Source organism: Mytilus trossulus, chromosome 11, assembly GCF_036588685.1.
Source record: "Mytilus trossulus isolate FHL-02 chromosome 11, PNRI_Mtr1.1.1.hap1, whole genome shotgun sequence".
NCBI lineage: Eukaryota > Metazoa > Mollusca > Bivalvia > Mytilida > Mytilidae > Mytilus > Mytilus trossulus.
Window position 1 is genome coordinate 29805953 of NC_086383.1, and position 24173 is coordinate 29830125.

At 32.3% G+C, this 24173-nt stretch overlaps 1 protein-coding gene across 3 annotated transcripts; it reads right to left on the reverse strand.

Moving 5' to 3' along the window:
• Positions 1–401: 401 nt before the first annotated feature.
• On the reverse strand, positions 402–23136 carry LOC134690971 (uncharacterized). 3 transcript variants are annotated; one of them, XM_063551156.1, is made up of 10 exons: positions 22974–23136; positions 12476–13137; positions 10944–11253; positions 10612–10722; positions 9737–9913; positions 8282–8340; positions 6611–6729; positions 5548–5758; positions 2149–2319; positions 402–1001 (listed from the first exon to the last, which is right to left on the reverse strand). In XM_063551156.1, the coding sequence occupies exons 2-10, from the start codon at positions 13070–13072 to the stop codon at positions 690–692; spliced, it is 2067 nt and encodes a 688-aa protein (XP_063407226.1). In that variant the 5' UTR covers positions 13073–13137; positions 22974–23136; the 3' UTR covers positions 402–689. The 3 variants fall into 3 exon arrangements, with proteins under 3 accessions (XP_063407226.1, XP_063407227.1, XP_063407225.1); XM_063551157.1 differs by lacking the exon at positions 22974–23136 and adding an exon at positions 21560–21714 and having other exon boundaries at positions 8282–8337; XM_063551155.1 differs by lacking the exon at positions 22974–23136 and adding an exon at positions 21560–21714.
• Positions 23137–24173: the final 1037 nt, after the last annotated feature.

Sequence of the window (24173 nt, forward strand, 5' to 3'; positions counted from 1 at the left end):
ACCAAGGTAATCACTTTTGTGTCCCTGCTAATCAAAATGAATTTAAAAAGAGCAGGCGAAGATCCGGCCATTTCGAAAAGGGGTTTTCCAACTCCCGCAACACCGTAAAACGTTATCATAATTAAAAATTAAAAATCGAAAAAAGGAGGTCCAGCACAAAGACATATGTTGCATTCCTGTTTCTACCATACACAGCAATTGTAATGTACCCATGCAGGAAGTAAAAGATTTTGCCAGACCCAATTCAAAACAGCATGCTCGTTCGACTTACTGCACAAACAAAAATATACAATTTAAAAGAATATAAAACTTACACAATTAAGAGTATCGGAAATAAATCAGGACGTACATGTATATGAATATGAATTAATTGCTGGCAACAGATTTTATTTATAATTTGAGAATATAATTAACAATTTCCAAAGAAAGGAGTGACCCAACCCACTTAAACATATTCTCTTTCTGCTCCAGCCAAAGCAAAGTTTTATCTCATCTGCTTGAATGTAACGTAAAAACAATCATTGAACAAACACGTTAATGGGGTACTGACAACTAGACTGAGTAGATCAATGCGGATAAAAAACAATAAAACGAACAAGCGTCACTGCTTAACCCAGTTCAGTTACACTACGACATAAGTAAGAAATCTGACTGTTCATTGATGAAAAAACTTCAGTCAATATCTAACATTATGGCTTGGTTGTGTTAATGTTTATGTCAAAATGTACAAGAAGACCCCAGTGATCACTAGGGAATAAACCACATGTGGGAATTATTTCTTTACCAATAAGCTGAAACGACACGGGAGATATAACGTTGTCTGTTTTTGGATGTCTCATATATATGCGATCAAATCTAATTTTAGGTTTGAAGTCTTGATTTTCAGCCAATTGCAGGTTTGTGTTGATAGATGTGTCCCACGTAAACTGTGTTTCCTTATTTCTCCCGGTTTCTATCCAAATGTCCAAAACACCTTTGGGAAGTCCCTTGATTTCACGTATCTACAAGTAATATAATTACGATAATCAAAAAGAATAAGAAATACACAGGAATAACAGACACATTGTAAGACAAAGTAGATGGTCTGTTAAAATAACATGAAAAATGAATCAGTATTGTCAACAAAAAGACTCACCAGTGACGCGCGAGTCATAATAGTATAAGGCCTAAGCAAGTTAAGGTTGCAAAGCATTGATGACCCAAATTTCCAAAAAGTTTTGCCAAATTCGGCTTAGGTAATCTATGCATGGGGAAGAGCATCACTTGTATAGCGAACAATTTACAAAACAGTAAATTTACAAAAATTACCGATCAAGGATATTTCATGTCAACACAGAGACGTTGACTACTGGACTGGTGATATTCTTGAGGTTGAAACGTCCTTCAACAGTGACATCGACCAATTGGTTGGAAAATGTCACCAAAGACACCAGTATTATACACTACTTTTGAAAGTTGAAAGTATAACTTGTTCATAAATTGTTGCATTTTAAGAAGAAAATTGACTAATTTGATACGGTTAATTAATCCAGTGTATGATTGCATTTCTTTTGCAACGCTTTTGAAGTCAACATTTAAGTTGGTAAGAGAAAATTGTTGAATTTTTTTGTGTTTCCTTTGCACGCTATGAAGTTTTGAAAGAATGTAATCATGCCTTATTCATTCCGTGTTTGTGCAACTTTGTTTATCTCGTTGTGGTACGGTCGTGCAAATATAGTTTTGATCTAAAATAAGATATAACAGCTCTAGGTTACAAACGAATAAGCATCCACTGTGTAATATAGCTACTGTCTTACATATAACTTCCATAGGAAATCCTGCCTTCTATTCAATATCCATTCTTATTCGATGAATTGAAGGTCAGACATGAAATCAGCTCTCAAACAAAGGTCAATGTTAAGCCAATTTAGGCCGGGGCGTTTGCTCTGACGTTCTTGGTGTTAACACACAATGTATATAGAGAGTCCGTTTGACTGAACACATAATATCTTTTTAAAAGTATGACAATATAAATGATTTGACTTTACTTTAAATCCCATGGATTCTAGAATGTTGCGTCATTTGGAGCGAAATACTTCTAAGGGACCAATTCGGGCTTGGCAGCAGCTTCCAATTTATTTTTTGAACCATCATTTAAACCATTTTTACCTCTCTGTCTTTAACGTTAAAGTCCCCGCCAAAAAGCACAGTTCTGTCACGACTAGCATTAACCACATGGTGCAAAGCTCTTTTCATCTGATGTTTCCTCTCATCACTGTTGGCTTTCATACTTTCTAAATGTGATGTCATCAACAGGCAAGGTAAACCTTTTATTGTACACTAAAATAAATATGTAGTAGGTGTTTTTTTTTATCCTGTTTATGTACTTGAAACATTTTCAGATTGGTAAATGTAAATGTAGAATGTACTTTACCCTTTAATTTTCAATTTATTGCCAAATTTATCAACGAAGTTTTTTTACTGTTATTTATATCTTTTCTTGATATTACTTCTGATATACTTTTACATTTGTTTGCTTACACGCTCCTAATATGATTATTCCAGAAATGACATGCATGCTTAACTATGATTTCTAAGTAAAAAAATAATGAGAAAACGAATCATTTTACCCAAGCCATGAGCTGGATAAAACATGGTATAAAAAGCAAAACTAAACCTGGCAATCGTTTGGCACAAGACCAAGGCTGCCAACAGAGCAAGTGTCTCCTGAATCAGACTCATTTTGACAGCCTATCGTATCACGTTGCGTTTGGACAAAATTAAAATATTTAACCTTTCTGAATGACAGTAAATATTGACGACTTCAAGTCTAAACCTCCTGATTGCACCTATGCTAGTTCCCCATTCATATATAATCAGGCGGACCATGTTATTACTGGTGACCTAAAAATATCAATAACACTTCTCTGCGAAATGTGTTATCGAAAGGCCCGAAATATTGTGGACCTAAATCCATCAATTGGAAACACAACTTCAAAATACCGAAGTTGAGGATTATGCCAGGCAATGAGCTAAACGCGAGAAAGAAGACTTAAATACTCCTTCCGAATGGAACAAGGCTGTGCCGTCGTTGATACAAATCAGAATTAAAAAACTGAATGGGTCTATGAATATCCATGCTACATCAATCTTTAAAGACCCAAATGTTGCAAAACACAAGTCTTACCTCCATGACAAATATGTTGTCGTCCCCGCAGATAAATCCCCAAACAGCATCGTTTTTGTGTTTAAAGCACATTACTTTAACTGTTTGATAAATAAATTGGGTATTGACAATTCACTTGGACACTCAACTTATACTCCCACGACACTTACCAAGAAGGAAATCCTGGATATTCATAGGTCTGTTCTATGTTTCAACCAAATATGAAGAACTGGACTTCAAAGTTATTGTGAAACAACCTATTCTAGAGGTGGAGTGAATCAGATGTGGATACTAAAAAAATTCCACAGATTTTTTAGAGTACATACAATCTAAGACTCTTTCACCTTGCAATAGTATTAAAACATATGACTTTTCTACACTTCACACTAGTATTTCCCATTCGAAATTAAAATACAAATTAAAAGAGTTGGTCCAGCTTGGTTTCATAAAAAATGAATGACCAACGTATCTTGTCTTAGGGAGGGATAAATCGTACTTGGTAAAACATCACTCTGATTCAAACAAAATATTCTCTGAAACTGACATTATCAAGATGCTTTAAACATATTTGTTACGTTTGGAGGACGTGTTTTTCAAAAAACAATCGGCATTCCCATGGGAACCAATTGTGTTCTTCTTCTTGCCGACTTGTCCCTTTATTCATATGAGGCTAACTTCATACAGGAACTTCTTACTAGGAAGAAAGAAAAGAAGTCAGCAGTATCCTTTAACTTTACTTTCCGCTATAAAGATGATGTTATCTCACTAAATAATTCAAAATTTGGTGACTATGTTGAACACATCTATCCCATCGAACTAGAGATAAAAAAATACAACATATACAGTTAAGTCTGCCTCATATCTCGACTTGTTCCTTTATTCATATGAGGCTGACTTCATACAGGAACTTCTTAGGAAGAAAGAAAAGAAGTAAGCAGTATCCTTTAACTTTACTTTCCGCTATATAGATGATGTTCTCTCACTAAATTATTCAAAATTTGGTGACTATGTTGAACACATCTATCCCATCGAACTAGAGATAAAAAAAAATACAACAGATACAGTTAAGTCTGCCTCATATCTTGACTTACATCTAGAAATTGGCAATAAGGGTCGTTTGGAAACAAAACTGTACGACAAAAGTGATGATTTCAGCTTCCCAATTGTGAATTTTCTATCTTTATGGAGCAAAATTTTAGCAGCGCCTGCATACGGAGTATATATCTCCAAGTTGGTATTCCACGGCTTATATTTCTTATCATGATTTCCTTGATAGATGGTTGCTGGTGACAAGGAAGCTATTAAACCAAGAGTTCCAATTGGTGAAGGTGAATTCAACTTCGTAAATTTTACAGACGCCATCACGAGTTGGTTGACCGTTATGGAATAACTGTTTCACAGATGACAGCAGATATGTTCCAATTGTCGTAACTACAATCCCGTCCCCTTCCCCCGAATGTGACCTACCGAATAAGACTTATTACCGGGTGTGTACTAACATAAGCAACACGACAATTGCCACATGTGGAGCAGGATCTGATTACCCTTCCGGAGCACCAGAGATCATCTTCTCTTTTTGGTTGGGTTCGTGTTTCTCAGTGTTTAGTTTTCTATGTTGTGTTTTTTGTACTGTTGTTTGTCTGTTGGTCTTTTTCTTTTTTTTAGCCATGGCAGTTTATTTTCAACTGATGAGTTTGAATGTCCCTTTCGTATCTTTCGCCTCTCTTTTAAATGAATATACTAAAGATTATTACACATTAATATGTGATGGTCTATTTGAGAGATTTTCAAAACCCTTTCTTTTTCTAAAACAAAGCTCTTTTTTTCTCAATATTGTGGTCATAAGTAACGGGTTATGTAAATGTTAATTTTTTCACAATTGTCTATGTATAAGAGTGATTAGTATATTACTAGATTTGCTAAATTCAACAATTTTATACATGTCAATCTGGTTTTACACAGATCTTTCACTATGCTCCGTTACCTTTGTTTGACGCTCGTGGAAGATTCGAAGACATTGCATAAGGGGTCATGTTCTGGGACTGTTTTGTATGCAAAGTTGTAATCAAGGGAAATTCCAAACGGATGTCCTTTATAAGAAGGCAAAATCAAAAGCTCAAACACATCAAACGATTGGAATCACTCGTTCGCACTTTTGTTACATATTGTTCACCTGCAAGCATGTAAGTTTGATTGTCGAGTGGAATGTACATCAGAAGTTACGTATTTACTGCCTATAATTATTTGGATGTGAAAAGCACTCATCATAGATACCTGTCTTATAATGTTATAAGACAGGCGGTTGCTCCATCTACAAATGAATCATCCGGAGCCTTAAACATTAGCTTGTGTAACAACGAAAAAGTAATGACAGAAGGTAACACATGTATTTTTTTTCTTACCTCAACTCTTTGTAACGTTCTCCCCTGTTTACTGCTAGTAAAAGGAATGATTTTCGAGTCTGTAACCTGAACACTATTTTGCTTCACCATAATGACTGTGAAATAACATTCAACACCTGATTCCATAAACGTATAATCTAGACATTTTCTGGACAGCATCTCCAACGTATCAAGTATGACTTCTTGTAGAAATACTACATCAGGTCTTTCCCTACAATCAAAATTATTTGTAATATGTATAACAGTTTAACAGGAAATTATAAGGTTACATAGCAAGTTTCTTTTGTTAAAAATTAAGGTAGATAAGAAGTTGATGATATATGCGGCGATGAAAGAGCTAACTGACCACACCAAGAGGTAAACTGCCGGAATTCAAAAAAAAAATCTAAATCACCACAAGTAAAATATGAGCTTTGTCGGACAGAAATCAACCTTGTGCAAGTGCACATATACATGTACATGGATACGACTTTGATTGATTTTGGAACATGAAAATACGAAATAAAATAGAAGTTTTATCTATTTTGTCGGGTTCTTATAACAACTAAATTTTCAAATAGTTACATACTTTCCGTAGAGATTTTTTCAACCCAAAATAGGTTAACAGATGTATTAAAATTCATTTGCATAAGGTCAATTTCTATCTGACGCAGCTCATATGTTACGAATAAATTGAAAGTCTTTACAGGCATTAGTTGCAGGATCGGTGTTATTTTTGAAAATAATCAAAGTATGAGAGTCTTCAATGAAATTGTTCAAAGTTGAAATTTATGTGTTTTGAAATGTACTTCTGATTTCTGGTAATTACTGTTTGGCTGTTGTTTGTTTCTTCTTCAAAACAACAATAAGCATAAGAGTCCACATGGCAACTTTGCAATATTGAAATTCCTATTTGTGTTATTCAAATTTTTACTTATTATCCAGAATATAAAATATCTGGGAGAGTCCAAGAAATTAACAAACTAAGTTGAAACTTCAATCTTTCCGATACCAAAACTCATCCAATGTATGTGTTTCATGCTGGTTAGGTTGCAATTACTATTTTATCACACGGTACACTTACCTATTTATGATCGAGATTACAGCACTTGTTCGTTCTTTGATGCTATCCTCAGAAAGACCATCGATGTTCCATGATAACAATTTAATTCGATCTAGTGACGATTCTTCATCAGATATACTCTAAAGAATATGTGTCAAATATATATAAAGAATATACATAGGCACGTCATAGCTTTATCATTAGTATAAAGGACAGAGTGAAATAAGAGCTTATTTTTTTACTTTTAATTGAAGATTTGAATTTTTGTCTTTTTCAAAGGTCAAGTGATGCTAAATTAAAAATAAGTAGATTTCGATCCTTATCGTAACAATAAGCGTAGTTCTGAAGTCAAGGAAATGTGATTTTTATGGGATTTTGCGACAAAAAGTAAAATAACAAAAATACCTAACTCCAAGGAAAATTCAAAACGGAAAGTCCCTTATCAACTGGTAAAAAAAAAAGCTAAAACACATCAAACGAATAGATAACAACTGTCATATTCCTGACTTGGTACAGGCATTTCCTTATGCAGAAAATATATAGTTAAGGTAATTTTTTCTGTTTTGTTTTTTGTTTTTGTGACCTGCATATATAGAGCAATTGCAGGTACTTACTACATATATCACTTCAATGGTTTTTTTTCGATAGAAACAACATCTTTCATATCAATATTTTTTTGGCAATGTGCTAAATATTTCGCACTTACTAAATATGTGTGAAAATGTATTAATGCACATTTTATAATTTTTTGTAGAAAATTGGGGTTTTCCTTTCTGTAGACACTGAAATCTTCGTTAAGATTCATTATACATTTTAGAGCTTTAACAGTTTCAACAATGCAACTACTTAAATAAACAGTTATATTTAGCTAAAATAACCTAATTTTGTAAAACCTAATTTTTTTTCAGGGCGGAAAGGGCCCTTAGCGCATCTCTCCTTTATTGTATTTTATCACATTTCTTCTTTAATTATCAGATGAATATAAAGATGAGAAGATGTGGTATGATTTCGAGTGAGACAAATCTCCACCAGAGACCAAAGAAATAGAACATAAATATAATAGAAGATGTAGACAGCTCTGTCACAAGCACAACAAAAAATTAACTGTTCATTGTAAGGGTATCTGTTGAACAATGTTATGGAGCTAACTTCGACTTACCGAGTAGTTTATGGTCCTTTTACACATGAAAGACAAGATCGACTAAATGGTTTACAACATAATTTGAATAGTCTTAAAGAACTATTGGTATCCTGAAATTCATTAGCATGGTAGCAAAGAAAGAACAGCATTCCAATATCGTTTATAAGGGCTGTTATAAGGCAAACGGAAGAAAGCTTTCATTCATACCCAAAAGGTCATCAAATCTATATCGCTGTGTGGAACAACAAAGGTTTGATAATCACAGGTCTATTTATAATACGACTTATTTGACTTTTGAAAAAGGGTGTAGATTAAGAACTACTAGTACTTTAATTGTCGATAACTCAATACAATATATTTTCTTATCCTTATTTCAATTTTGTCTGCAAGGTTATATATTTTCTTGAAAAAACATAGATATTGTGTATAAAGACCAATAAAGACTTATAGATATTTATTTACGGAAAAACAGAATTTCTGCAAGATCGATTACATGTGAGAGGCCCTTGAAATTTCGCCTTTGTATTCCGCCGAGCTGTAAATATGCATACCTGCTTCCAATTAGATTCTTCTGTTGTGATTTCTTGTAAGCATTCTGATAGTTGTGCTGCTAAAAAGGAAATGCATTTGAGACAGTAGAGGCAATATATTTTCTTTGGAAAGACAGTTAATATACTGATTGACACGGAAGCCAATAATAGTCCTATCAGTCTTATATAGACAAAATAAACATTAGACTGCCAAACATTTATGGACGAAATCCTCATAGGATTGCCTGTTGGTGGAAATTTCTGAAAATAAAATCTACGTGCGTCTTAGGCAAGGTGTTAAATTAAAATGGTTTGATATCGATGATACTTACAATGAAAAAATTGACCTATCTGGTATATTCAGAATTCTGTAAGTATAATAGTACAATGTATTGAGCGTAAATCTGATTCGTAAAAGAACTACAGTAAAAAAGTCATATTACATTTTGCCAGCTTTAGGTTGGCCTTTTGTATACCTAAGTCAGGTGAAGGAATTAAATTGATATATATGTTGACACAATAAATAAGCTAAGTTTTAAGAAGGTCATGATACTATCTTGCTTCAATTTCTAAAACAGAATGATAAAGTACTAATACCAAACATAACTAGTTTGTCCAAGATTTTATTATAAAAGTGGAAAAATTAGAAAATGTTAGTGTTGTCTCTGATATTGGTTTTCCCTACAGCTTATCTCAAAAGATGATCTCTAAGTGACGACATCAAAAGTTCAATCTTAATTCACATAGTTTTTTCACTGAACCCCCCCCCCCCCCCCCCCCCCCTTTCTACTGTCCAATTATTATTATATAGACAATTAAATATATTTAATTAAAAATAAATTAAACATTGAGACAAGCTAGCATACAACTAAGACTGCATTTATTTTTATTTAGCAATTCCTGTATCTGAAATATGCCCGACTGAAAAAAATCCAGTTAACCGCCCACAACTTTCTCCTGATCAGAGAGCAGCTTTAACTTACGTAATTTAGAATTGCTCTAACACTTGAACATATTATGACAGATTCACCCTAAAACAATTTGGACAGATCTACCTTAGAACTAATCCTGACAGTTCTTCATACAAACATTTTGGACAGTTCTACCCTAGAACGTATTTTGATGGCTTTACCCCTTCAACAGTTCTATTACAAACTGTCCCAGGGTATATATAACTGTAATAGAACAGATACGAACAGTTCTATGACAGATTATTCTCGCAGTTCTGAACAGAGTTTAGAACTAATCCCTACTGTTTATGTATATAAATATACATGTATCATGGGTCGGTTTCTTCTTAATGTATTTACATTTTTTTAATTGCGTTAAGAAACACTCTAGTTTTCTACTAACATAGGTAAAAGTCATTATTCAAACTTATATACTGTGTATTGGCCTGTCAAATTGCTTGATTTTAAATGGTACAGTGCTGACTTTAGAAAAAAAATCTATTTTAAAACATAAATGCGTAATTACTGCTATTTTCGTTGTGTTGTAGTGTACACAAAGCCTCCTTGCTGATATTTTTAACTGCTTCTTCGGGTGATTTAGCCAATCTTTCGAGGGTTTCAATAATTTTCCAATCTTTCGTCTCAATCATTTGTGATTTGTTCTGTTTGTCAAGCGATAGATTCGAGAGACAACACACAGCTTCTGTAATATATATATATATTTCAATATTATTACATGTTTTACGACAGTTCTTATACATAAATTAAAGGTTACCCTTGTTAATATTTTTTAAACACTTTATAGTGAAAATGTTATGCGAATTATACCATATAATTAATGGATTGTTTCTCATTCAAAAGTAATAGCATTAACACTTATGATATGTTCACGCTCACATACCCCACGCTCTAACATTGTCAGTGGACAAATAAAATCTCACTAGATTCCTACGTTCAAAGACTCATAACTACTACAAAAGTCAACTGATCAAACTTTCTTGTGGATATGCACGTCTACATATTATGGCCTCATTAACTCTGTTGTGTGGTTTCAAGGAGTTGCTATGACAAACTACTTTAGTAGTATATTTAGGCCAAAAGTCTTGTTCAAAGGGGCATAACTCCTAGAAAAAAAAATGAATAAAATTTCCTGTCGATATGCACATCTGCATAGTATGTTCTTAAAATCTACAAAGTTTCATGAAATTCTGCTGTGTGGTTTTATAGGAGTTTGGTGGGGTTTAATTACCAGAAGGACTATGAATTATGATCATACTTAATTGGATAGTGAAAAACAATATAAGGCGTATTATAAACATTTCAAAAGTGAACATTTTTTCAAGGACTATATATATATATGATATGCAATTACTTAAATAAAGTAAAAGGAAATATTTTTACCATATTGTTCCTCTGTTTCACCTTGTTCTGCTATCATAACAAGAAGTGGCACTGCACCCCGCTGTACCAATAATCTTTTGTTGGAATCATTTCTAGTCACCTGTTTTACAACTGTATAAAACATAAAACGAATTTAAACATGGGGTAGAAGAGTTTAAGCCTGATAATATCATTATGATGTCTCTTTCAGTAAATCTTCTTTAACAAAAAAGGAGGTATGTTAAGAGTTATTAATTGCAAACTTGCCATTAACTTCTTGTTCGTTTTTTTAATTTCTTTTAATTCATTTCATACTATTTAAATAATAAAAATATCTACTTGGTTATTCTCACTTTTTGCTAGCTCTTTTATTGACCAGATATCCCAACCGTCACATTCAGTTTTAAGTGCCATTGAAAGTGCCCATACCACATATTTGATGATGCCATCGTTGATTTTCAAAGTCTGAATTTCAGATTCATTCGCTATATTACTAAGGACTGCTAAACTGAGAAGTCGAATTCTGTTGTCGTCAGAATCTAGATACGGTATTATTGTTTCAATACAGTTTACATCTCGAATTCTTTGAACGTTTTCCTCAAACATGGTTACTATATACAGCAATCGGTAAAGAATTTCTAGGATATCTGCACCTTCCGTGATCTTTAAAAAAAATTATAATATAAACATTTCAGAAAATAAATGAATATTTCAAACAAATAATTCGTCGTAAACGAATTGATAAAACAAATCTTTGAAGAGACTCTCTAGTACCGAGGGATCTAAGACGTAAATAAAAGCAACTGTGGACAAAAGTTTCGCCTACATAATTGTTGATGACCGATGAATATACTAAAAGTCCATGACATCGAACAACGAATGTATTTTTCGGCCAATCTTGTATCACACTATGTATATTAGGATAAATAATAAACCATTAACTTAACATACAGAAAGAGTCATGTGGTCCTTGTAATACTGACGTCACATGTACAATAACACATAACAAATTGTGAATGATTTTAAATATTCTCGATTTAAAATCTTCCTTATTGACAGAAACCTAACTTTGATTAAAGAACAAAAAAGTTATCATGTAAATTTCATGGAATTATAATTATTTCGTACCCTAACCATTTCGTACCCTTGAAAAAGCCATTTCGTACCCTGACCATTTCGTACCTCATGGAATATTAACATGTAATGCCATTTCGTACCTCATGGAAGATTAATATGTATGCCATTTCGTACCTCATGGAAGATTTATATGTCATATCATTTCGTAAATGAAGTTTCCAAGTGCTGCTTAATTAAACCAATCATCGGTCTTTATAAAACTGTTACGTCTAGATGCATAATTTTATTCAATATGTTATATTTAAAAAAAAACATTAATACAAAAATATGATACGAAAAAGCTATCCATGAGGTACGAAATGGTAGATGCATTTGGCCCATAGGGTACGAAATGGATATTATCGTGGGTACGAAATGGTAAATGGTGGGTACGAAATGGCAGATTTGGGTACAAAATGGCAGAGGTACGAAATGGTCAGGGTACGAAATGCCTTGCTTCCAATTTCATTTAAACCCTCGGAAGACAATGAAAGTAGAAATATCATCTTACTATTCTTAGGTCAGAAATCTTTATAACGGGACTGTCTATAGGCAAACTTGATAATCTCGACTGGTCTGAATCAGCAATTATGGTTTTAAATTTGACTACACAAATAAAGTATACGTCTAGAGTGAAGGCTAAAATATTCCAAAATATGAATTTAGGGAGGCATGAAAAAAAACCAAACGTATTTTTATTCACATAAAAAATATCAATTTAACTTCATTCTTTTTTTTTTTTGGCAAAATGTGCTTTATTCTGAATTACCTGCTCGCTTCTTCTATTAAAATAAGGCTCTAACCACTGCTTAAGTATTGTAGTTGCTCCTTTTAAGAACTCTGTCAGCTGTGCTATTTTGTTACACAATTCACGGTTATCCTCCGACGTATGGACTAAATATGACAACAATATATTCAGTGATTTGATATTTTCACCTTGCAGATATCCGTGCATGCCTGGAAACTCTTTATTGTCTCTAGTTTTGAAAAGTTCAGTGGAAACTTCGCATACAATTTCAATTGTTTTATACTCTTTTTCATACTGTTCAAACTTGTTAATTATCTCTGACCTCTCAAGAGATGACTTATAATATGGAAAGGCATGAAGAACTTCATACAATAACTCCAAGGACTTCCGGAAGTCAGGATTAACATTACATTCGTTGGTTCTCTCGTTGTATGCTTCTTGTATCCTTATCATTGAGCTTTTGGCAAGTTCCAGTAAATTTGAGAGACTTACAATATTAGGCAATGGTACAGGTGTGCTTTTTATAAGCATGAATTGTTCACTGTCTAACACTATTTCGCCTTTATGTTTTATAATTTCAAATACTGAATCAACGTCATATTTAGGTAGCCTGTCCATTTTGGGACTGAAATTTATTCAAACAAATATGTACTGTAATCTATTAGTTGTTCTATATTTTCTACCTGAAATTGATAAAAATAAAATATCAAAAGAACTATGATCATGGTTATTGATAGTTTTTTGTAATATACATTCTATGTTTTATGGGATAGACCTAGATTAAGGTGCATGATCGTAATGGGTTCCACAGATCCCGGTCTCTCGCCAGCGACTGTTGCTGTCGGTGTAAACGTGTAATACTGATCGCCATAAACTAAGTCCATTTATTAGTAAAAAACGAGGGAGAAAAAAAAACGTATTTCTAGTATCAAAACATTCCATGGTAGTTTAAAACAAATTTATGGATGTTGAATACTGAATGTACAGTCCGATGCATTTTGATTATATGTATTGTGCGATTGCTGTCACATTGAGATTTACCCATAGCTTATTTTCTTTATACTTTAGATCCCTACTGTTTGAAGGATAATGAACGGATAGAAAGACGGACATACGCACAAACGAACTGACGTACAGGTAACAACATTTTACCTTCGACAATTTCGAGGTATAATAAAGGAACAAATAACTCTTTTAGTCGAACTACGTTAATACCAAGTAGAGTACATGAATGTACTTTTTAAACTAAGAAATCTTAACAGGAATCGTATAATTCATTTAGATAATCAAAGTACTGACGTGCTGTTTACTCGGATGAACCCAAGATCTGACAAATGAATAAAAAAAAAAGTTCTACCTCCATATTGACTACTAGCAGTTGATTTTTCAAGTCAAATATCAAACATTTCAGCCACATTTATATATTTATGAAGTTAACATACTAGTATTTAACATGTTATAAATTGTCTAGCTTCTGTGGGCATAGAGGGTCGAAAGGACCAAAAAAAAAAAAAAAAAAGTTCCGTGTTTTGCACCGTAGAGGATAATACATTTAATGAATGCATTTCGATCAGACGTGACTGTGTTTAAAACATATCCCCTTCCCCAATATAAGACTGGAGAAGTATATGCGACTATAATTATATACTCATGTGCATCTTGTATTTGTAAACAGTATACATATACCTTTAATTTATTAATCATGCCATTAAATTCATGTAATTTCTACCATGTATATAGCAGAAATTGTTTTATTTTTCTTTATAAATGGTTCAAACGGAAGAGGTAAATCACAGAATCATATTTTGATTCGCTTAGTTTAATCAGTAGTGGATCAAGGAACTATTAAACAGGGGTGTGCGTACATGTCAGTTAGGGGAGTAGGAAGGAGCCAAACATTCTTTTATACTAATATTTAAGATATGAAAAAGGAGATAATTAGTTAAAAGTCAGCGGGTCGCACGATTCCTTCTATACAATGATAGGCAAGCAGTGTAGTGTGTTTACATATCATACGCTAATAAATAGATATTTTTTTGAAAATTATATACAATCATGAGATGTCTCCGTACCGTTATGTTGATTAATTATGAGTTATCTCTGTGATAAATAAATATCATTGAAACCAGTCGTGATATAATACAACTCTTGTAAACTGGATTCAAACTTAAAAACATATAGGCTTACAATTCAAATTCAAATGTTTACAGTAAATAGTCCAGAGGCCCATGTCCTCAAATTTAATGACCTTTAAATGTAGGACCCCAGTTTATTTACTTGTGATGTTGCTGATGGATTGAGCATAACAATCACCTTTTCTTCATCTGACAAATCTTGAACAGAAAGTGTATTTCCAAATTATAAAAAAAAATGTGTTTCTCAGCTCCCTATTCAACTCACAATCTAATAAAAACTTCTTTTTCATCCACTTATATGTTACATTTAAGGCAAAATCGCTGCTCTCTGTGAATATTAGAATGTCTTCCTTTTTTCTATATTTAAATAATGGTCTGTAAATGTTAGTTTTGTTATTAATTTTCTATATGTAAAGTTTGGTGTTCTTAAAAAGTCTTTAAAATAAAATTTTGTTTAAGGTTCTTATATAAATAAAGTTTACTTTTTTCATCATTTTTGGGGCATTTTATTATGAATCAAATTTTATAAGGTGGTTTTTAGAACTTGTTTTAGGTAACCTTTAAATGGATTACAGATTTTTAGGTCTGAACTAGTCATAATCTTGTAGGATTTGTTTAATATCTAAATAAGTTCACATAGGAATATTTTCTTTTATAGGTTAGACAAATTGAATACTTGGTCATGTTTTATGAATATTTAAAGCCCGAAGCGTAGCCGAGGTTTTACATGTTCATAAAATATGACCAAGTATTGTCTGACCTATTCAGGACATATTCACACCTTCGAGTGACATAACAAAAATTAGCCTCTCATTGTAATAATCCAATTTTGATATTAGCTCACTTTAAATGTTAAATTCAATATGATGTCTTCTGCTTCAGGTAAACACTAATCTTATATATCGATAATTCCTTCATTTTAAAAAGCACATCATGTTATAAATAAATCAGCTTTTCTTAAATTGTGTAATTTTTAATTATGAAAAAACTTCATCAATGAATTTTAATAAATTTATAATCGTTTCAACATCAAACACTTGGTTTTTTTTATTGATGAATTTATTGTTTTTTTTTCTTTTGTTTTTTTATAACCAGTCATTGATTCTTAAAACATTGATTTTAAGGTCTCGTATAAAAATCAGATTAAATACTACATTATTTTACCCACACCTTTGTCCCCTTTTCATTTTTTTTTTGGGGGGGAGGTCTATATATGTATCATTAAATAACATTTACAATGTTAAAATCTCAACTTAAAATGCTTTCATAGTTTTATAGTTCTATTCTCCTGATTTCATTTATGAATAATTAGACAAACAACAGTACTCATGATTTTTTTTTGCTCTTTTCCTTTAGAAAATAGTGCATAGAAAGCCATGTACTATGAAAAATAGAAGGGAAAATACTAATTTTTCATTGGACGAGAATGGGTATGACTTTTGTTCTAAACATACAGTCAGGTATCTACTTCGTTAAAATTATCTCCCCATTACGCCAGTTCATTTTTACAATCGTAGAAATGGAAGTCATTGTAGGGATGACGCGCTGCCAATTTAGCTCTTGAAAACCGATAAATTTATCCACATAGCACCATTACGATCCTTATATGTCAGTTGTATTTTAAAAGACAAATGTATCTACTAGCTAATTAGCATCAGTTAATGTTCTTATCTGCATTGACTCAACTTAAAACTATTGTCAGATCGGTTGTCAGGTGGAATTTTCGAAAATTCATAAACATTTAAAAAAAAATCTAATTAAATATTTCGTGGAAGGGCAGACTTAAAATGTTCAGTGGTTGAAGACTACATACACCCTAGTTATCACACACAAAAGATTATGTTTTTTAGAAGATAATTATGCATTTTTACCATCCAACTTAAAAGACTTGTCGTCAAGAACTTTTAGTAAAAAATAGCTATTCGAACACACCGACTCTGTTTTGTGATTCATTAGAAAGGTATTTCACTTGACCCATATATTTCATCTTTTAGTACTGTGAATTTCTTATGTTATAAAGGCAATCTGTAGCTTTGATATATAAAAGTGATAGAATCTGAAGCGAGATGATGTATCAAATACTCTTGCTTTATACGTTTTCAAGACGAAATATTCAACTCAAACACGCCCTAACATAAAAAGGTACACTCGATTTCTCTTTTCGATACAATTGTTACCCATTTTTTTGAATTTTTTCTTGAGTCACATTATGGAAGGGCAGACACGAAAATTACTGAACTAATAGATTGATATGTTCTCCGTCCGTGGTAATTTTTTTTTTTATCGGAGGTATATGCATTTTCTACATCCAACTTGATAGATACCCATGTCGTCGACTTGATATCTAATTTTTCTGTTAAACTTTGTAATAGATAAATTGAAAACTTATGCAAATGGTGTTTTTAAAATAAAAAACTCCGTAATTGAGCAGAAAATTTTCATTTTATTTGTTTCTATTAACTTCTTTAAATTTTGTTACTATAGTAAACATTACAGTAAGCCTTTATCGCCTTCTCTAACAAAGAGCTTCGATTCTTTTGTTCTATTTCAACCGGGTTTCCGCCTGCATAGGTAAACCATAGATATAATGACTATTTTATATATGGGTAAACCTTTTAATGAATACTTAAGGTTCATGTGGAACCTTTGGCAAAAATGGCTGCGTTTTCACCTCAAAATTTACTCTGAGTACAGTGTCCCAGTAGCGTCCCGATTCTCCCAAATGCGAACCGGAGTGGATTCCGAAAAAGTTCTCGCATTCGCCGAGATCTGAAGAATTCAGGACTTAATCGGCAAGAAACAGCAATGAAAAAGATCCCAAGATCATGCTCGTTCCTCGGAGAACTGTCCAGACAACTCAGAACAGAGTTACGATTTTGATTCGATTCAGCCAAATCGGTCATCACATAGTCACGGTTATGGCAAGCCGTTTTACTTTTTATTTCAAATTCAAGATATCTCATATATAATAAATAAGATATCTCATATAATATGTAATATTAAGATATCTCATATAATATATGATATATAAGATATTTCATATAATATGTAATATATAAGATATCTCATATAATATATAAGATGTTTCATATAATATATTAGATATATCATATAGTTTATAAGATAACTAATTTAATTTATAAGATATCGTATAAAGAAAATTATATGTAAAATTTAAAAATTATACATGAGATATCTTATCAACTATATTAGATATCTTATAAACTATAAAAGATATCTTATAAACTATATATTAAGATATCTTATAAACTATATAAGATATCTCATAAACTATATAAGATATCTTATAAACTATATAAAATATCTTATAAAGTTTATTAGATATCTTGAAGTTAGAATACATAGTAAAGCGGCTTGCCATACACGATTGTAACCCGACTAGACGAACGATTGTTACGGGACACACCTTGTTGTCGAACAGTAATCCGACTTTTTGACTTTTCGTGCTGTGGCGCTGTCTGATCTCAAACGGAAGCTACAATCGACATTGTGTGGACGCCTCATTAATGAAACAACATCAAGGTGAGTAACACTATTATATCCCTGTGATTTAAAATTTATTGAAAGAGAATGTTTTAAATGTTTTTATGAATTTAGAAAGTAAGCTGTTATTCATTTTCATGGTGTAAATACGTATTTGGCAATCCCATCTGTACAATAAATATTCATTGTAATGTACTCATGAAATAAAAGATATCGTCATGCTCGTTCCACTTATTTTGTATAGGCAGGGATACAGTTTACAATATACTAGGCGTTATTTCACTTTGGAAAAACACGTTAAATTGAATATAAAGTCAATAATTGGTAAATATCATTTTTCAGAGGTTTGTATTATAATAGTTCACACGGAAACATAATAATGTTAAGACTTTTTCATTACTTGGTCACAAATCAGGGCAATACGTAACATTTCAAAATATTTTAAATTTTCATAATAGGCGTCAAATTGCCGTTTATTTTTTGAAGATTTATGTATTCACTCAGCTGAAAATTATGACTATTTTCCGTTATTCTCTTTTTTTTGTTTGTTATGCAAATACATATATATTATCAACTGAATAATCTGCGATACAGAATTCATATCCGTTTCATAACGTTACGTGCTTCGCAATACTTCACTTAACTATGACAAATTCTGGCAGAGAGTTCATATCTGCTACATGTACCTGCTTGGCGAATATGAACTCTGCAATTTACGAGATAGTATTACGAATAAAAAGACAGTGAGGAGTAATTGTTTTATATTTTCTGTACACAACACAATCATCAAAAAACCTTAAACTTTCCCCCCAAATTGCACCGATCAAGTGTTTGATTTTACTTTTTATGGTTGTTCTTACTTGACCGAGTAGCAGGAGGTCCTACCATATAGTAGGTAACCTGTCGAAGATTGTATAATGTGGAATCAACAGTTTGTTACATGTATATAAAAATATTGAATGTGTCTACACACATGGCATTGGTATATATGATATATGTGAAGTTCCTGCAAGTTTGCTGCAAACACGCAGCAGAAAAAAAAATCGTATTAAAAAGTTTGCATCAAAAACTTACGGCAAGTTTGCAGCAAATATAATTTGCATACTTATGTTTGCCACAAGCTTACCGCAACCTTTATGTGCATGGTAAAATGGTTGCGGCAAGATTGCAGCAATTTATGCCCCCCCCCCCCCATTTGCTGCAATGTTTGCTGCTTGTTTGCTGCAAACGTTTGCCACAAGGCTTTTTTTCGGTAAGGATATGAATGGGGCTCATAACATCACGTCTACTATTAATTTTATACAAAACTTGGCAGGAAAAGTCCTGTGTTTGATAAATTCGTTATATACATTGTAAGGTCACTACTGACCACCTACGGATACATAAAAGGGCCTCACCGCCTATGTATTTTACTAACCCACTATGGATCCGTAGGGGGGTCAGTGGCAAACCGTATAACATATAATATTATTAATTCGTATATTTTAGAAAATTTGATTCGTTTAGGGATAGTCACATGTAAAACTTTATTTTCGAAGGTAGAGAGAAAACTGCGGATAGCAAAAAGCATATTGAACAGAGCATACTGCACGGTTATTTTTAGAATATCTAAAAACCGATTACTTTGTGACGTCATGTAATGAATTTCAGGAAATCGTTAAACGTCCTTAAACGTTTTGAAACAAATGATAGATCTGTGATCGATTATCTTCAAATACACAAGATGTCAAACTAAACAACAAATTAAATTAAATAACAACTAATATGTTGTTATTGTCAAGGAGACAATATGATATCTATAAAATTCAAACAAAATCAAAAGACGATTTTGATAAAAAAATATGCATAATGGTCTGAAATTATTGATATAACAAATATAGCCTTTGTATGAGGTCAATACAGGATATATACATGTATCGACCCAAAGAAGTATATCGACGTCGGAATTCGTTCTCAGTCAATATACTTCTTTCAGGTCAATATATCCTTATATCGACCTCATACAAAGGCTATGTTTGTATAATAATATTAATTCGTATTATTTAACAAATTTGATTCGTTTAGGCATAGTCACATGTTAAACTATATTTTCGAAGGTAGAGAGAAAACGGCGTATAGCAAAAAGCATATTGACCGGGAAAATGCATATCGCGCTATTATTTTTAGAATATCTAAAAACCGATATACTTTGTGACGTCATGTAATGAATTTCAGGATATTGTTTAACGTTTTGAAACACATGATATCTGTGATCAATAATTTGACGGAACATTTTTTCAAACACATAAGACAATGTAAGATGTCAAAAAAAAAGTAAATTAAATAACAACTAATATGTTGTTATTGTCAAGGAGACAAATTGATGTAATATTCATAAAATTCCAACAAACCTAAATGACGATTTTGATACAAATAAAATTATGGTCGGAAATTAATAATATAACAAATATAGCCTTTGTATGAGGTCAATACAGGATATTTCGACCCAAAGATTTGTATAATATTATTAAATCGTATATATTAACAAATTTGATTCGTTTAGGGATAGTCACATGTTAAACTATATTTTCGAAGGTAGAGAGAAAACGGCGGATAGCAAAAAGCATATTGATCTGCAAAAAGCATATCGCACGGTTATTTTTAGAATATCTAAAAACCGATATACTTTGTGACGTCATGTAATGAATTTCAGGAAATTGTTTAACGTTTTGAAACACATAATATCTGTGATCGATTATTTGACGAAAATAATCTTCGAATACATAAGATATAAAAAAAAAAAGTAAATGAAATAACAACTAATATGTTGTTATTGTCAAGAAGAAAATGTAATATCTATAAAATTCCAACAAACCTAAATGACGATTTTGATACAAATATGGTCGGAAATTAATAATATAACAAATATAGCCTTTGTATGAGGTCAATACAGGATATATCGACCCAAAGAAGTATATCGACCTCGGACTTCGTCCTCAGTCAATATACTTCTTTCAGGTCAATATATCCTTGTATCGACCTCATACAAAGGCTATATTTGTATAATATAGCTAGTCCAAATAATTATGACGTCTTGAAAGGCTATTTTCTTTTTTTCTTTGACGCCTTACGTACGAAGTAAGGCGTCAAAGAAAAAAAATATAATAGCCTTTCAAGACGTCATAATTATTTGGACTATAATATAGCCTTTCAAGACGTCATAATTATTTGGACTATAATATAGCCAGCTATCGTTTTTCACTGCACTGCATTATTTGTATTCCAAATAAATATGACGTCTTGAAAGGGTATTTTCTTTTTCTGTGACGCCTTCCTACGGCGTCGTAGGAAGGCGTCACAGAAAAAAGTGAAATAGCCTTTCAAGACGTCATAATTATTTGGACTACATAATTTGGGGATTTAAACTACAGGCGCCATGATTAGAATTCACATGCAATTCCTCCCCGTATTCCGGTAAATAACTTACAGACAGAAACACCATTTCCTCCCTCGGTCTTCCCTTCAAACTGATATTCGCTAGTATTAACGTTATGCTCAAACAAGGTTAAACAGTCTAAGATCTAGCCAGTCGACTGAGAACGTCCAGCTTATCATCCCTTTTGACGCCATTTTGTCATAGTGCTTTCTATCACGTCCGCTTTATTTTAAAAGGTGCAAATTAAGTGGAACGAATCCCGACTCAATTACAATATATCAGTTAAGCATTTATCAATGTAGAGAAGAGTTATACGGTCATTTAATATTTATTTTGAATTTATAAATAACATAGACAGGTACAACAATATACGTACATCTCAACATATTTAGTTAAAAAAAATGACATAAGTAGTTGGAGAAAAAAAAGGCCTTCTGCAATCATCTTATAAATATCGTGGCAAACTAACAACTCAGCCAAATTTGCTTCGTCATTCTTTCGGTCTTTCGATAGGTAAAAAGATTCAAGGACAAATTCAAACAAAAAAAAATATAGTCACAAATATCATAGGTACTTGGGGACAGGACAATTTTTTTAGTCCTCCCCTCTTTTTTTTCCAAAATCGATTATTTTTGGTTTTCTATAAGTTTCAATTATTTTCGCGTTTTTTCTGTGTATGAACATAACTATACTAGAGATACATGTAACTCGTATTTGCTATCATTATATATCAGTGACCGCTGGGGATAGTAAACTTGGAATTGATACATGTACATGTAACAATGGCAAATACAAAAATGAATACAAATTGTCCTGATCCAAAATACGTATGACAAATATATATATATATGTATATACATTGCATTGTGAAACAAATGAAAGATAATATGTATCTTCACCATATATAAAAAAAGTGGTGTCTTCCTAAACATATGATACCTAGTGTAGCATACAAATTACATTCAGAGCTTAACATTTTTCCTTGAGACAATTTTGGACAGCAAGTGACACGCATCATTACGTCCCCTTTTTCCATTTATTACCCGTTCCCCTAAAAAAAAAAACCCAGATAAACACCTCGATCGAGTCAAAAGGTCAACAAAATAATACATGTGCACAGAAAACTTAAGACATAACCATTTGTACAACTTTTCCCCCAGCAGAGCTATAGAAAAACAATACAGTAACGGGTGTTACCCGGACACTTTTTATGAATAGAGTCACTCGTGTATTCAGTGAGATCATAGGCACTTTAGCGTACACCTTGTGACTCATAGGCACTTTATCGTACACCTTGTAACCCAATTACCTTTTTTATAAATATAATGTATATGAAAAGTGTTCATAAAAATTATAATTATAAAAAAAACTAACTATGTCCCAAAATGCTGAAATTAAATAAAGTATCTACGAAGTTACTGACTGCAAGAGTAACTGCAACCATAAAATGTTTCCATGTACAAACCTCTCGTGGGTTTTCTTAGCAGTTAAGCTGAAATCTTTTAAATCGTCTAAATCAAACTAACCGGAGGATTTCCTTTTCTCTTCAGGTTCAAGGAGTGTGCATAAGTCGAATTGTGATATCGCAAAATCAGTCTCAACGACAATAAACGTCCAACCGTTTTGGATATAGGGATTGAAAATGAAAAAAAAATAGTGTGTCACGTGATCAATATTTGGGTCTACTCGAATGTTACATTACTGTAATGAGCATGAAATTAAACAAAACAAAAATTTATTTCTAAAATAAGAGGATCAAAAAATTTAAAACGAGACAAAATGAATGATTTTTGATTGAAAGTTATTCCCCATAAAACAGAGAAACAGCTTTTTTCTATACTTCTATATTTTGTTCTTTATTTTATTGTTTTATTGATTTTGACAATATTTATACATGTTATATTTACGTTTGTCTGATTACTCTTTCTTATTTCATATGCATACGTCGTTGAATTTTTAAATGTCTTAAATCTGTTATTGATATTTAATTTGGGGGGTGGGGCATGAGCCGGGGAAGGTGGCAATCCCCCCCCCCCATTTCAAAATTGGAATGGAGGAGGCAAAACATATTTCTTTGTATGTACGCATGTATGCCTTTTTTCTTAGTGTGGAGGGGTATATATATATGCAGGGGCGTAGGAGCCGGGAAAGGGGACCATAACCGCATTACACAATTGCAAAGAGGAGGGGCAAAACTATACTACCCCCCCCCCCCTAATTGAAAATTTATTTTATTATTAAAATATAAAATGGCTTCGAAAGAGGACATTAACTTATTTCTAGACAATTAGACTTTTTTAATAGAATATATAGATTAAAGGTCTTTGTTTTGCTTGAGCTCCTACTTCACTGATTGATCAAAGGAATAAGCAATAATTGTACTCGCACACAGCTGATAGAATTGAGGAGCGTGTTAAAACAAAATCCCTAGTTTATTATAGACTAAATATCTCCAAACATCGTGGTACATAAACCGGTATGCAAATTGTTTGTGTTCAATCTTTTTAATTATGCAATCGTCTTAAATGCAAAATGCATTACTTTGAATTCTAATATGACGTCCTTATTACGCTTTGTAAACAAAGCCGTGTTCTAATGAGCATAAAAAATATGTTTGACACATGCGCACGAACTTACTTTGTATTTTAACGTTATGTCCATCGTT

What these genes read in the sequence shown, in the direction of transcription:
- LOC134690971 (XM_063551156.1), bottom strand. Translation starts at nt 13,072, where the DNA reads ATGGACAGGCTACCTAAATATGACGTTGATTCAGTATTTGAAATTATA. An exon ending in ACAACACAACGAAAATAGCA is followed by an intron (nt 8,341 to 9,736) that starts GTAATTACGCAT and finishes TTTCCTTTTTAG; the next exon opens with CAGCACAACTATCAGAATGC. An exon ending in TTAACGTTAAAGACAGAGAG is followed by an intron (nt 1,002 to 2,148) that starts GTAAAAATGGTT and finishes TATTACTTGTAG; the next exon opens with ATACGTGAAATCAAGGGACT.